The sequence below is a fragment of the Primulina tabacum genome, chromosome 6, assembly GCF_025594145.1.
Source record: "Primulina tabacum isolate GXHZ01 chromosome 6, ASM2559414v2, whole genome shotgun sequence".
Lineage (NCBI taxonomy): Eukaryota > Viridiplantae > Streptophyta > Magnoliopsida > Lamiales > Gesneriaceae > Primulina > Primulina tabacum.
In genome coordinates this window covers 39,304,003-39,317,744 of record NC_134555.1, presented here as the reverse complement: position 1 = coordinate 39,317,744, position 13,742 = coordinate 39,304,003, and the positions used below count along the sequence as shown (strand labels likewise).

General features: G+C 34.8%; 1 protein-coding gene across 3 annotated transcripts; it reads left to right on the top strand.

Moving 5' to 3' along the window:
* The first annotated feature begins 246 nt into the window (after positions 1-246).
* Positions 247-11,697, top strand: LOC142549438 (dolichyl-diphosphooligosaccharide--protein glycosyltransferase subunit STT3A-like). 3 transcript variants are annotated; one of them, XM_075658386.1, is made up of 23 exons: positions 247-467; positions 652-714; positions 1,841-1,896; positions 2,006-2,077; positions 2,241-2,346; positions 2,456-2,506; positions 2,861-2,956; positions 3,192-3,251; positions 3,354-3,467; positions 4,840-4,926; positions 5,564-5,667; positions 5,934-6,029; positions 6,185-6,305; positions 6,420-6,500; positions 6,584-6,715; positions 6,798-7,022; positions 8,072-8,215; positions 8,607-8,793; positions 8,874-8,971; positions 10,038-10,117; positions 10,201-10,288; positions 11,199-11,288; positions 11,379-11,697. In XM_075658386.1, exons 1-23 carry the CDS (start codon positions 351-353, stop codon positions 11,424-11,426), a joined length of 2,316 nt encoding a protein of 771 aa, XP_075514501.1. In that variant the 5' UTR covers positions 247-350; the 3' UTR covers positions 11,427-11,697. The 3 variants fall into 3 exon arrangements, with proteins under 3 accessions (XP_075514501.1, XP_075514500.1, XP_075514502.1); XM_075658385.1 differs by having other exon boundaries at positions 11,376-11,697; XM_075658387.1 differs by having other exon boundaries at positions 440-567; positions 11,376-11,697.
* The last annotated feature ends 2,045 nt before the right edge of the window (positions 11,698-13,742 follow it).

Below are 13,742 nucleotides of genomic sequence, written 5' to 3'. Positions count from 1 at the left end.
AATATTTTCTTAAAAATATCTATCTATGAATGAAATTCACAAGAAAAGGACAGGTAGAAAAATAAATTCCATGCATCATTAACCAATGAGGAAATGCCAACTGTGCCATCCACATGGATCATCCAATCATTTCTTTTTGTCATTCCCAAAACAGTGGAGTCAACCACATTTCAAAAGGCTAAATTAGTCTTTTCCCAGAATAAATCCGATACAAATAAAAGTCTTGTAATAAAAAAGCCTAGGCGTTTTCTGCAAAACCTACCTCGCATCGGCCAACAGTGCCCAAGTCATCCGCGTTCGTTTGTGCGCAGTTCTCTCGCACTAATCCAGGATCTTGAATTCTGCCGTCAATGGCGGCGCCGGAGACTCCGCCAACGTCGACCCTGCGCTACGCGTTCGGAAATGTGTTGTCGATCTTTATTCTGTTGCTCATTGGCGTTCTGGCTTTCTCGATCCGTCTATTTTCCGTACATTTCTCCCTCAACCTCCGCCTGCTTTCGGTCTTGTTTATAGTTATCAGTACATGTATAATTGGTCGTTTGAATTTTCGAGTGGGAGTTTGCCTTGGTAATTGGCATCTCTGGAGTATCCTTCATTAGAGTGACGATGTGAGTTTTTTTTTTCTAATTTGATTCTCATTTTTATTTACAGGTGATTAAGTACGAGAGTGTAATTCATGAATTTGATCCGTATTTCAACTACAGAGTGACTCAGGTTTGTCCGTTCTCTGTTTATTTACGTTGTTCAAAATGCAGAGATTAGATTCTGTGTATCTTCTGTTTATTAGATTGTAAGAGTTTTTGAATCATTCAGTGATAAGAGTGATTTTTTTTATTCAAAGTTGCATATTGTGAAGAACTGAGTCAACTGAATGCTGGAATTTGTGTGGCCGAGTCTGACCAATTTAAAATGATTTGTATCTGTACATTTGATAAGATGATAAGGTTGGCATGTTTAAGCATCTAAGAGCTAAATCAATTCCCACTTTGAAGAATATTGGCCTTTGGTGCATCATATTTGCAAATACCGCATCTTCACCAATCAAATCTGATAATGGACTTGTCAAGAAGAAAGCAATTGCTAGTTCCGTGATTGAGTTCAATAATTGCACACTGCAATCTTTAAAGAACTGAATAGGTACGCTTATGCGATATTTGTTAGGAGTTAGGACTGTATCTTTTCAGATCTAATCTAATTTTATAAGGTTGTCAACTACAAGGCAATTGCAAGTTCAGTAATTTAGTATTGATGGTGCAATCCCAAAAGAACTGAAAACATAAATTTGATAGTGGGTGCTGAGCATTTAGAAAGGCAACTTTTGTGAAAATCAGTGAATACAACTCAGAGAAAAATGCCCATACTAAATCTATTGTTGGTTTCATATCTGGCTTGTTCTAAGATGATATCAATCTTGTGCAATTTGTGTGGCATTAGTTTATGGAGGATGTAGATAATGTTGTGAAACACGGGATAAAACATTAGCGTTTTCTTTTGTCACTGTTAAATGTGTAAGGAATAGTCAACATCTTGGGCACCTGTGACACTGATATGTTAGCAATGCATAAGTAGGAGAGTTTTTGAAAATCGACCTCTTTAAAATGTTTGATCAACCTTTTCTTGATCCAGGTTACTTTTATTGTGCATAGAGTGAAATGTAGCAATCCCCAGCGACCAAGCCTATATATTATGGTTATTTGTTACATTTAAAATTGTGTAACTTTATTTTTACTGGTTTACACTTGCTTGTTTGCTTGCATTTGAATATTGCTCCATCTGTGTGTTTCATTGTACTTGAATATTTGAAAGCTCCATCATAGAAGTTGACGAGTTCTGATTGCAGTATCTTACAAAAACTGGAGTATATGACTTTTGGAATTGGTTTGATGACCGGACATGGTAATTCCTGCTATATCATGGAAAATCCACTACAAAAATGATTGCTATTGCATTTTTGTTCTGTTTTAGTGTATTATGATAATTGAGTTTATTATTTACTGTCTCAAAGGTATCCTCTAGGGCGGGTGATTGGAGGTACTGTCTACCCTGGTCTTACGTTGACTGCTGGTTCATTATGGAAGTATGTAGCACACACCATTTTTGTTTACCAGTAAACTAAACCAGACTTAATAACTTAATTAGTATTTTGCTGTTTTTAAAATGCTGACCAAGTTAGGAATCAAGAATGCTCTCCTTTGTATTGTTTCAGCCATGATTGATGTGCCTTTGCTAATTTTTGGCAGGATATTGAACTCATTGAATATCCCTTTGTCTGTGGAGACTGTCTGTGTGTTCACTGCACCTATTTTTTCAGCTTTTGCTTCTTGGGCCGCATACCTTTTGACAAAGGTTCTGCTGATCCTCCTTTGATATATTTTCATTTTATCACAAGCCTTGCAGAATTGACCCATGCTTTATTTTATATGCAATGCTTTATCAATTATTGCACTTGACATAGGAAGTCAAAGGTGTTGGTGCTGGATTGACTGCTGCAGCTCTTTTGGCCATGGTATTTTTTCTATTTGTTCACCTTTTGTCATTTTGAATCCCGAGGCAGCATCTTGCATTTTTATTTTCTGCAAGCACCAACTTGCAATTTTCTTTTCTGCCTTTTGTCTTCTTGTCACTCTTTATTGCCTTCAATAACAATGATGTTATGTGACTCTTTCCTTCGCATTTATAGTGAAAAGATTCATGGACTCATCCATAACAGATAACAACTAATCAGATATTCCATAATTTTTTTGATCGAAAATTTACGTGTTTATTTTTAACTGGTTGATTTTTATTGCACATGATGCTCTAATCTTGTGTGAACTTGTCCCTGTACATTGTTAAGGTTTTTATGGAATTTATTTCGCAGGTTCCATCATATATATCTCGGTCTGTGGCTGGAAGCTATGACAATGAAGCTGTAGCTATATTTGCCTTGATCTTCACTTTCTATCTCTATATAAAGGTGACTACTCAATTTTATAATTGCTTCATCAAATTGACTGCTTCATCAGTTATGTTTCGTGCTATTATACTTGAATCAGCTGAACATTTGACCTTTTAAATAAACGTCCTCATATTAACTGAACTAGCTGAAATTTCAAACATTCGCTCCCTTTGATCCATTTATTTCTCATGGATTTCGTCAGTCTGGAACTGAACTATAGCCATTCTTTAACCTTCTAATCCATCTACTGCAGACACTGAACACAGGATCTCTTTTTTATGCTACTATAAATGCAATGGCGTACTTTTACATGGTAAACTTGCCTACTGTTGGTCTACCATGCTCTTCTCATATTAGCTAATTAATTTGTTTTGTTCATGCTCGATGGAGTTCTTTACTCTTTTACCTTTCTCAGGTTTGCTCTTGGGGTGGGTATACGTTTATTATAAATCTTATTCCAATGCATGTGCTTCTGTGCATTGTTACTGGCCGCTACTCTTCACGCCTCTACATTGCCTATGCTCCATTTGTGAGTATCTTCCCATAATGTTCGGCTTGAACTTGTAGTTTTTCTTCAGCTTGCCAATGTTTGTTGGTTGTAAGAATTAAGCAAGAATTTAAAATGATTGTAATCTTGTTCACTGCTATCAGTTTTATACGTTTATTATAACTCTTATTCCAATGCACATGCTTCTGTGCATTGTTACTAGCTGCTCTTTTTCACGCCTCTACATTGTATATGCCTCACTTGTGAGTGCCTTCCCGTACTGTTCGGCTTGAACTTGTAGTTTTGCTTGAGCTTGCTGATGTTTGTTGCTTGTTAGAATTACACAAGAATTTAAAATGATTATAAGGTTGTTCACTGCTATCGATTTTATACAATATGTCAAAGATATAAGTCTCAACATAAATATCAACCACGAAGATGATCCGTACAGAGAGAAATTCTTCAATCTTTTCCATGGATCACTATTCCCGCCCTTTGTTTATATCATCATTAAATTGGAAGAGTATCTACTTCTTCCTTGTGTGGCTACTGACTACTTGCTAACGCCTCACTTTATCTTACTTTTCTGAGGTGTCTACTGAGATAAGCTTTAAACGTGATATTTGCACCAAAAAATAAGATGCAATATGGGAAATGTCTTTTGAGAGGTTAGAAGGTGCATGGATTTCGATGATTTGCGAAATGATATTTCTTTGGGCATATTGTTCCTATTCTGTCCCTTTTTGAATTCTGTTGCTACAGTGTTGTCTGAATGTATATAAAAACTATCAAATGTTTGAGCTATGAATGATTTCCATGTAGCTATGACAAGTGAACCATTCACTTGCAAGTGCATAAAAATAGTTCCCGTTCTCTCTTTGGCATTCGAAGGGAGTTAATATTAGACATCTTAATTGTACTGCTCTAGCCATTCTTGGTGGTATAGTGTATATATGATATTTCCGAATTCACTTAATTGTGTATTCCCAACGAACACAATATCATTGTGGCAGAGAGTCATCAACTATCAGAAAAATAGAGATGATTTGCTGTTTTATATTGATTACTAGGGAACATGAACTGTAGTTGCTGACTACTTTCTCTCAGAAAACATTATAGGAGCTCATTAAGAGTTCCTGGGAACAAATTCTCAAATTTGGTTTTGCAATAGGTGACATGAATTGGTGCTAAAAGTTTGTAGGGTGACTGCTGATCACATGTTCATAATTTACCGACTGATATCTTCCCCTTATCTAGGAGCTCAAACTCAAGTTTATATTTTTGTATTTCCTCATTATCTGTTTTTAACTATTACAGTGGATAAAGTTTTTGGTTACCCTTGAAATCTCTTATATTTCAGTGTACTTTGGCTGATCCAATACTGTCACGTGATACCTCAGTTTGACAAATGCAGGTCGTCTTGGGGACATTATTGGCATCTTTGGTACCCGTTGTAGGTTTTAATGCTGTAATGACATCAGAGCATTTTGCATCGTTTTTAGTAAGTTGACTACCATTTTATTTTTCCCAAAGTAGATTACTAAGAGATGAATGATCACTTTAAAATGATGAGTAAGTCAGTATTTATATATTTTACTTCATTCGTGGTGGCTTCAGATTTTAATGATGCAGCTGATTTGTTTTCTTTCTTGGTTACATTTTTGTGCTAAATTTACCTCATTCTTAACATATTTATTAAATTATAAAATATACATAGTGCATGTATGAAATATGCATAGGGCTCGCAAGAAATTTTTGTAATCTGTAGGTAAATAGTCCACACGGTATATCTATTTGATATAGCTGGAAATTAATTTGTTTCTTGGGGATTATGGGAGATATTTTTGTAAATGTTCCAAGTTGAAACATGTTTATACATATCGAATGTATGTGACGAAGTTGTGAGACAATAAGGGTACATATTTTTATAAATGGAACTCTTATTGTACGAGTCAAAATAAGATGATACCGCGGGAAAAATACTCAGATTTTCTCGTATATTCAAATGTGTTCCATGTGGTCAATGTTGCTCTACTTCTCATTCTTTGAATAATTATATGTATCTTTAGATTGCTACCAGATTTTCATGTAATATTCTTTATTTTGTGATAACTTGTCTTTCTGATTATTATGTGCAGGTTTTCATAGTTATACATGTTGTAGCTCTTGTATATTACATCAAAGGAATTCTCACTCCCCAAATGTTCAAAGTAGCTGTTACTATAGTCGTATCCGTGGGCCTGTAAGTTTCTCATTTGCATGCATTAATTTATTGCATGGTCTTCTATGAAACATTGGCAAGGAAGAATGCAAAGTTACACGTGGTTAATCACAGTATTTGTAGTAAGTACTTGTCTTTGTAGCATGTCGTAGGTGGTCTTTTGAATCAATGTGATGTTGTTCTCCTCATCTGATTTGATTTTAGTTTGTTTGAAATAATAATAAGCCATTTTGATGGGCAGAATTGAGAAGAAATTGTTTACGATGGTCTTTATGTCTTATATTCAGGATTATCTGTGTTGCTGTTTTAGCTGTCCTAATAGCATTGGTAGCTTCCAGCCCTACAAAAGGTTGGAGTGGAAGAAGTCTGAGCCTTCTGGATCCGTAAGTCTGACCTTCTTGGTACCAAGTGCCTTTTCATTTATGTGGAATCTTGTTATTATTACCTTGACATTGATTCTTCTCTTGTTCCATCTGTGATTGTTTGTGTCATAACATTCTTATATGGGTTTCTCCACCTTTGTCTGGAACTGGGTTAGAACATATGCAAGCAAATACATACCAATTATAGCCAGTGTTAGCGAGCATCAACCTCCTACGTGGCCGTCCTACTTTATGGATATCAACGTTTTGGCATTTTTGGTTCCTGCTGGCATTATTGTGAGTGATCAATATTTTAATGGTATCTGATTAAGCTTATATTTTGGGTTTGCTCTATTTGTTTATTGTTGCATCCATGTATTAACTCTAACCTTTCTATATTGTAATTCACAGGCATGCTTTTCGCCACTGTCTGACGCTAGCTCTTTCGCAGTTCTTTATATAGTCACATCAGTATATTTTTCTGGTGTCATGGTACAGACACTTGAAACTCTCTGACATCACACTTTTGCTTTTCTTTTTTCTGAGTTTATGACTTTCTATTACTGATATGCTAGGTGCGATTAATGCTTGTGCTAGCTCCAGCAGCTTGTATAATTTCTGGAATTGCTCTTTCTGAGGCTTTTGATGTTCTCACTCGATCCATTAAATATCAGTTCCATGACAAAACAGAAAACCCCCAGCTCAGTGTAAGCAAGCTATGCAACCTATATCAAATCAATTAATTATTTACTTACTACCAGGGGATTAAATGCTTATGATCTGCACAAGGCAGGGGATACTAGTAACAATTCAAAAACTGATGAAGCGAAGATGGAGAAAAGTGAAGATTCATTGAAGGAACGATCTTCATCTTCAAGAAAGAACAAGAAGAAAGCAAAAGACACGGAGAAGGCTTCAGTCATATCCCGGATTGAACAGAGGCTTCTGATTTTACCATTTGAAGTTTCTCTGATTGCTATTTTCCTACTTGTCTTGCTGGGTGCATTTTATGTGGTATGTAATCTTTGATTAAGTTGTGGATCATGTACATCAATCTTTAACATGGACGTTGAAGGACTAACATGTCTTGTTCTTCCCGTTCTATGATTATCTTTCATGGCCCAGGGATTCTTTTTGCCAGATCTTCATTTGTTTACGTAAGAATCAAAATTACCTTTTTATGATGCTTAAAGGTCTCAGTTATGCTTACAAAGAATTTGCCACTGACTAATAGCCAAAAAATGTTGAAGTTTAAAATGGTAAGTTTTGAAAATGGTCATGATAGGTATAATACAATGATACAGTGTATAAATATTTGGAAACGATGAGTATATATCGTGATTTGACATTTAGATTGAAAATAACTGATTTCGCTGAAGAACGTTTTCAAATGAAGATGGTTTTTAAATATGCTCAGGCCTTAACGTTTTAACTTTTAGGGGTTTTTCTTCATTTTTTTGCAAAATGAATGAAATCTTTAATCTAGCGTAGTGCAAGCATGAACCTGTAGGTCTGGGATCAGAATCTCGAGATCCTGCCTTTTCTTTGGAAAAGCTATAATCAAGTGTTGCTCTGAGTAATATGATATTTGGTTTTTAATTGTTATACAATGAGATGCATTTAAGATTGCGATAATTATAGCGTGAAACCATTTCTTTGACTCTTATCTCAGCTCTAGTTTTCAAAATAAAATTATTCAACTTAGTTCAGCATTAACATTTTCAAAAGTTTTATAATCATATTATCAAACAAAAACATTAAAAAGTTTGGTGCTATGCATAAGCTTATCAAAACCCAAAATTAATAACTTCATATTAATGCATCTTGGGTTGGTAAGATATTTATGTTACTCTTAGATGAAAAATCAAATGTGAAGCATTCAAGACTTGAAACAATAAACATCTGTTGTAGAAGTTTTTCCTTTAATTTCCTCTATTTTGATATATGTAAGCGTGCAACTTCTAGATCCTGGCAACTTTGAGTGCATTGGTGCTAGTACCAACCACACAGTTCCCTGTATTCTCACCATTGTCTTGACTAATTAAAAGAAATTCCTGTTTTAGGTCCATTCTGTTTGGGCTGCGGCTGAGGCATATTCGGCGCCCTCCATTGTGTTGACCTCTCATTCTCATGATGGCCTTCATGTCTTTGATGACTTTAGAGAGGCATATGGTTGGTTGCGCCATAACACTGAGGTGGATGATAAAGTAAGTTTGCACTTTTTTCTGCATCCCACATTTAGTTATAATGCTTTCTGTTCATTTAGGCCATAACTTGTATGCTTTTAATACTTATAGCGACTGTACTACAGTGTTAATTGGTGCTGACTTTGCAGCTGAGCATTAATTTAAGTTTTTGCTTTATGCCATGATTTAGTTGTTCAATGTTTTGTATATTCCTGCATACTCAAGTTCAAAAATGAATGAATATGAGCTTGATAAAACCCTCTCTTTTCTGAAGGCCCGACTTCGACATATTAAATTAATTCCATTTGTTTCATCATGAAATCATATAACAATCTTCAAATTGTCACTTTTGTAGAGTCCATATGTTCAGTTCTAGTTTCTGCTGGTTCCTGATGCTGTTGATTTATTCTAGGTTGCATCTTGGTGGGATTATGGTTATCAAACCACTGCTATGGCTAACCGTACTGTTCTTGTTGACAACAATACCTGGAACAACACACATATTGCAACTGTTGGTACTGCCATGTCCTCTCCTGAAAAGGCGGCATGGGAAATTTTCAACTCATTGGATGTAAAATATGTTCTTGTTGTTTTTGGAGGTTAGTTTTCCGTTACTATTTTGTTTTGAACATTTATTTGGCTGGAATTGTATTTTGATGACAGCGCCTTTTCATTTTAGGCCTTGTTGGTTACCCAAGTGATGACATCAATAAGTTCTTGTGGATGGTTCGAATAGGAGGAGGTGTATTTCCTCACATAAAGGAACCTGATTATTTGGTAAGAAGTTAAAAGTTAATGCTGGCATGCTATGCCTATCAAATGGTGATTTCTGTTATTTATTACATAATTGATGGCGGTAGCATACTACACCTATCAAATGGTGATTTCTGTTATTTATTACATAATTGATGGCGGTAGCATACTACATTATATTTAAAGTCTGGCACAACAATGAACTTACTACACTTGAGGCAGTATCTAGCCTTTCGATGACAGTAACATGTTTGTTTTGTATTTTTTCTGTATCCCACGAGTGGATACATTTGCAAGATATTTGATAGTATATGAGCTCAGTCTATGCAAATTAGTGTTCGAAGATCCATTCAGGACCAGGCTATTCAATCTCCTCTTCCAAACCATCAACCAACCAGCATTTTGGCCGGATTAGTTGTCAACACTATTTAAATGAAAACTGTTGTATTTCCTGAAAATCATTTGAGCTTTTATGATAAAAAAGAGAGAAAGAAAAGGAGTAGAAGATGACGTAACTGTCAAGTTTGGAACTTCGTAGGTGTTGCTTTAAAATAATATAGATGGACGAGTTGGAAAAAGAACGAGAGAAATAGTATATATTACTTAGTTGTAAAGTGAGTAAATTTAAAGAACAGCCGGAAATGAGAGGAGCAGAAAAGCCAAATGGCAAAGATAGCGGCGAAAGATAGAGGGGTGTGAGCAACCGATATAGGATTCTGATACCATTTTAAAACATGCTACTTTCTGCATTTCACTGATTGCTATTAGGTATAAGTGTATCTTTATAAATATTGATCGGATGTACAACAGCTGCAAAAGCTAAAGTAAAACGATGACTTTTGAACTTGGATGAGAAAATGGCAACCTTATTTATGAAAGCTAAAAACTCCAACCTGTAATCACGAAATCTCAGCAATTCTTTTTATGAATCATTGAGTTTCAGCATAAATAAATGTGCTCAATCAGCTGGAATAGCCTTGCATCAGCTATTGCCTTTAGTTCATTAATGATATCTGACACTCTTAAGTTACCTCTCCTGGTTGCGTTATATTTGAATTCTGTTTAATCCATTCTATCATGTGTCTGACAGAGAGATGGTCAGTACCGGATAGACTCTCAAGCCACTCCAACCATGCTAAACTGTCTCATGTACAAACTTTCATATCACAGGTGCAGTTTTATTTGAAATTTATGTGAGTGTTTTTTAATCTTCTTTACCACAAATTTATTGTCTATCTTATTTCATCTTGTAGGTTTGTGGAGACAGATGGTAAAGGCTATGATAGGGTGAGGCATACTGAAATTGGGAAAAAATATTTCAAACTCACCCACTTTGAAGAGGTAATTCTTAGGCTGTAAACTCTTCGTTGTATGTAATGTAACTTATCATTATGTTGGCTGCATGTTCCACTATATCTGGATCTTGCCATAGGGAAATTGCAGTCAAAGCATACATGTATATTTTTAGGGTTCCAAGTTCTTGGATGAGTGGTTAGAGATATGGAGGACTAGGTGCACAGTGTCCTTTAAGTACCACAAAATGAGGGTGGGAGAAGTCCGAAGTTCTAACTAGTGTGAATTGTTATTTATTCAAAAGAATGACAAAATTGAACGCTTTCGATTTTTGTCTGGTTTTGGATAGTTTGAGGAGAAAAGTCTGCCATGGATATAGGTTAACATTTCAAACACCTGTGTCAATGTGGTTTTTGTTTGAAACCCCACATTGCTAAATTTTTTCAACAAATGCATACAATCCCGAGATATCCTGGACTCAGTCCCGGATTTTGAGAAAGTATACACCTTGCTACCAAACTTGTTCAAGTGAAACAGCTGGCCGGTTCACAGCTTAATTTATTTTACCGATTGAACCCAACAAGGCACGATGTGATTGTTCTTTGCTGGCTGAGCACAGCTTGGTGTTACACTCAGCCTCACATCAGCTGGCCAATTCACAACTTATTTTATTTTACCAATTGAACCCAAGAAGGCACGATGTGATTGTTATTTGCTGGCTGAGCACAGTTTGGTGCTACACTTAGCCTCGCATCAGCGACCTGCATTGTGTGCCAAGCGTCAATGCTCTGTTAAAATTATTTAGTAACCAAAATTATACTACCCCATCAAGCTGACATCACCAAGGAGCTTTTTCTACATAATACATACCATTTCTTGAAAATGTTCTCCGTGTATGATATGATCCAGGCAGTTGTTTCGTTTTACATACTTCATCAATGTTATTATTTTGCTCTAGGTATTCACCACTCACCATTGGATGGTCCGTATATACAAATTAAAACCTCCAAGGAATAGAATTCGTGGGAAGACTAAGAAATCTAAAACGGTTAGCACAATCCATTAGTATTTTATCTCATTATTCATGTAAACGTTTATCCTGAATTTTCCATCATTTCCTTGTTTCCAACTGCAGCAGAAAGTTAGCTCAAAAAGAAGTGATGCAAAGAAAAATCCCTGGCATTAGCCACACTTGGTATGCTATTTATCAGGATCCATCTGCACCGTCGCACATTTTTACTTGAATGATACGCGATTGGACGAAAAAAAATCAATGAAAAACTAAGACATCGTCGTTGAGTTAGATACAGTTGATGGGAGAGTGGTTTAAGAATTTTGACTTGCCAACTACACAAGCTATGAATTTTTTAGCGCTCACCTTTTTCAAGTTGGATCTTTCATATAATCATTCGTAGAGATACACAACCAATTTTAGTAGATGATATTTTTGAAACAAAGACTTCTCTCCATTACTTCCAAAGTGCTTGAATCCCCTCTTGTCCAGCTTATCCCTCAGCATATGAATACTAATTCCATAGTAAATATTAATATTTTTTGTTTACGTACGTAATACAGACAAAGTTCGAATAAGATCTTCACATTATGGAATATATATTGTTAATTACTAGGAGACATATCATAAAATAAAAAATAACAAAAAATATTAATATCTTATTGCACAATATTTCGATTTGTTGGCGTTTCAGATGTAAAGATGCACTAATTTATGTAAAAATGAAAAAACAATCTAACTTCAAAAAATACAACGATTGTAGATACCAAATTTGATTATAATCTCCTAAACAAATATGATGTCATAAACAAATAAAACTAAAGAAAAACTATTGGAAATTTAGAGATAAAATCCTAATATGATTTATATTTTCAATAAACTATAGAAATTTACAAAATATTAACATGAAACAAAAAATGTTGTAGTAATTTGAAAGAAAGTGACTGGGACTATTGAAATCTGGAATGAAAACTATGAAAAGATTAACTGAGCCTATGAGAATTCTGCATGAAGTTTGCTAGAATTTGTGCGAGAGATTGTGTGTGTTTTCTGCTGTCTATGCTATCCTTTTCTTCCAAACACCGATTGTCGGTTCTCTCCACTCTCCCATGACCCACGATCTTCTCCCGCTTTACTTATTTGCAACAATAGGGACCAAAATTGCAATTACAAAGTTGGACCTCTTTGGAAAGAAGAATCAAAGAAATCCACTCCCCATCAAGTTTCAAATTCGAGAAAAAACTTAACGCTCACTTTCTGCCTCAAAAAGTTTTCTCTTATTTTTCTGCTCAGGTTTCTATCACAAGTCTCAATCTCTCCCAGAGTTCCAAGCATTCAACCCTCTTGTTAATACACCTGCCATTTCCACTATTCACTCACAACCACTCTCGCTCTCTACTCCATGCACTATATATATAGCCACCTCTTGCGTAAATCAAAATTTCATTTTACAAGAAAAATATTTTGAGAGCAGTTTTGTCTAACAATGAGTTACTTAAGCAAGATGGATCCTTGTTAACACTTTTTGGAATATAAATAACACTTTTTAATAAAAATATAGATTTAAAAATATTAACGAAATGCCAATTTCCCACACGTCTCGTGACATTTCACTTTATTTTATATAATCAAGCATGAATTACATAATAACTTATTTAGATATGTGTTTTCATGTCCATATTGAGCTAAGCATGCCGGATTATGTGTGCCGTCCTTCCATTTTTAACAATTCTTGATTCTTAAAGTGAGTGAAGCTTGTTTGCCACAAACTTTAAATCTAAAAATAAATGTAAAAAAATATCATAAATATAGATGAATATTTAATTTTTCAAACAATCAAACAAAAAGCAAAAACTTGTGTGAGACGGTCTTATGGGTCGTATTTTGTTAGACGGATCTCTTATTTTGGTCATCCATGAAAAATTATTACTTTTTATGCTAAGAGTATTACTTTTTATTGTGAATATCTGTAGGGTTGACTCGTCTCACAGATAAATATTCGTGAGACCGTCTCACAAGAGACCTACTCCAAACAAAATTGATAATTGATAAATTATTTTATATTTGATAACATCCCATTAGCAAAAATTTAATATGCCAACCATTAAAGACACGAGCGCTCCATATAACATCAAATTTTCATTGATTTTCTTGCTTCAATTCGACAAACCCATGGCAATTATGCGTGAATACAGAAATAATATACTAAATTCTTAAAAAATTGTCACTTGTTCTTAATTGGGTCAGCCTCCAAGAAAAGCTTTTCCTTGGAAATGAATAATGCATATTTTTTGTCTTATAATAATTTATTATTATTATTTAACTGCAAAAACATAACATGGTGGAGTACTTTCTTCAAAAAAATTCCAAACTTAGTGGTGCGGATTTTGTGATCAATCATCTAAATAAGCAAAATGAGATCAAAATACAAAGTGGGTTTAAATAATTTTTTTTAGAAAAATAAAAAGTTCGAAGTTTGTTAAGATATAC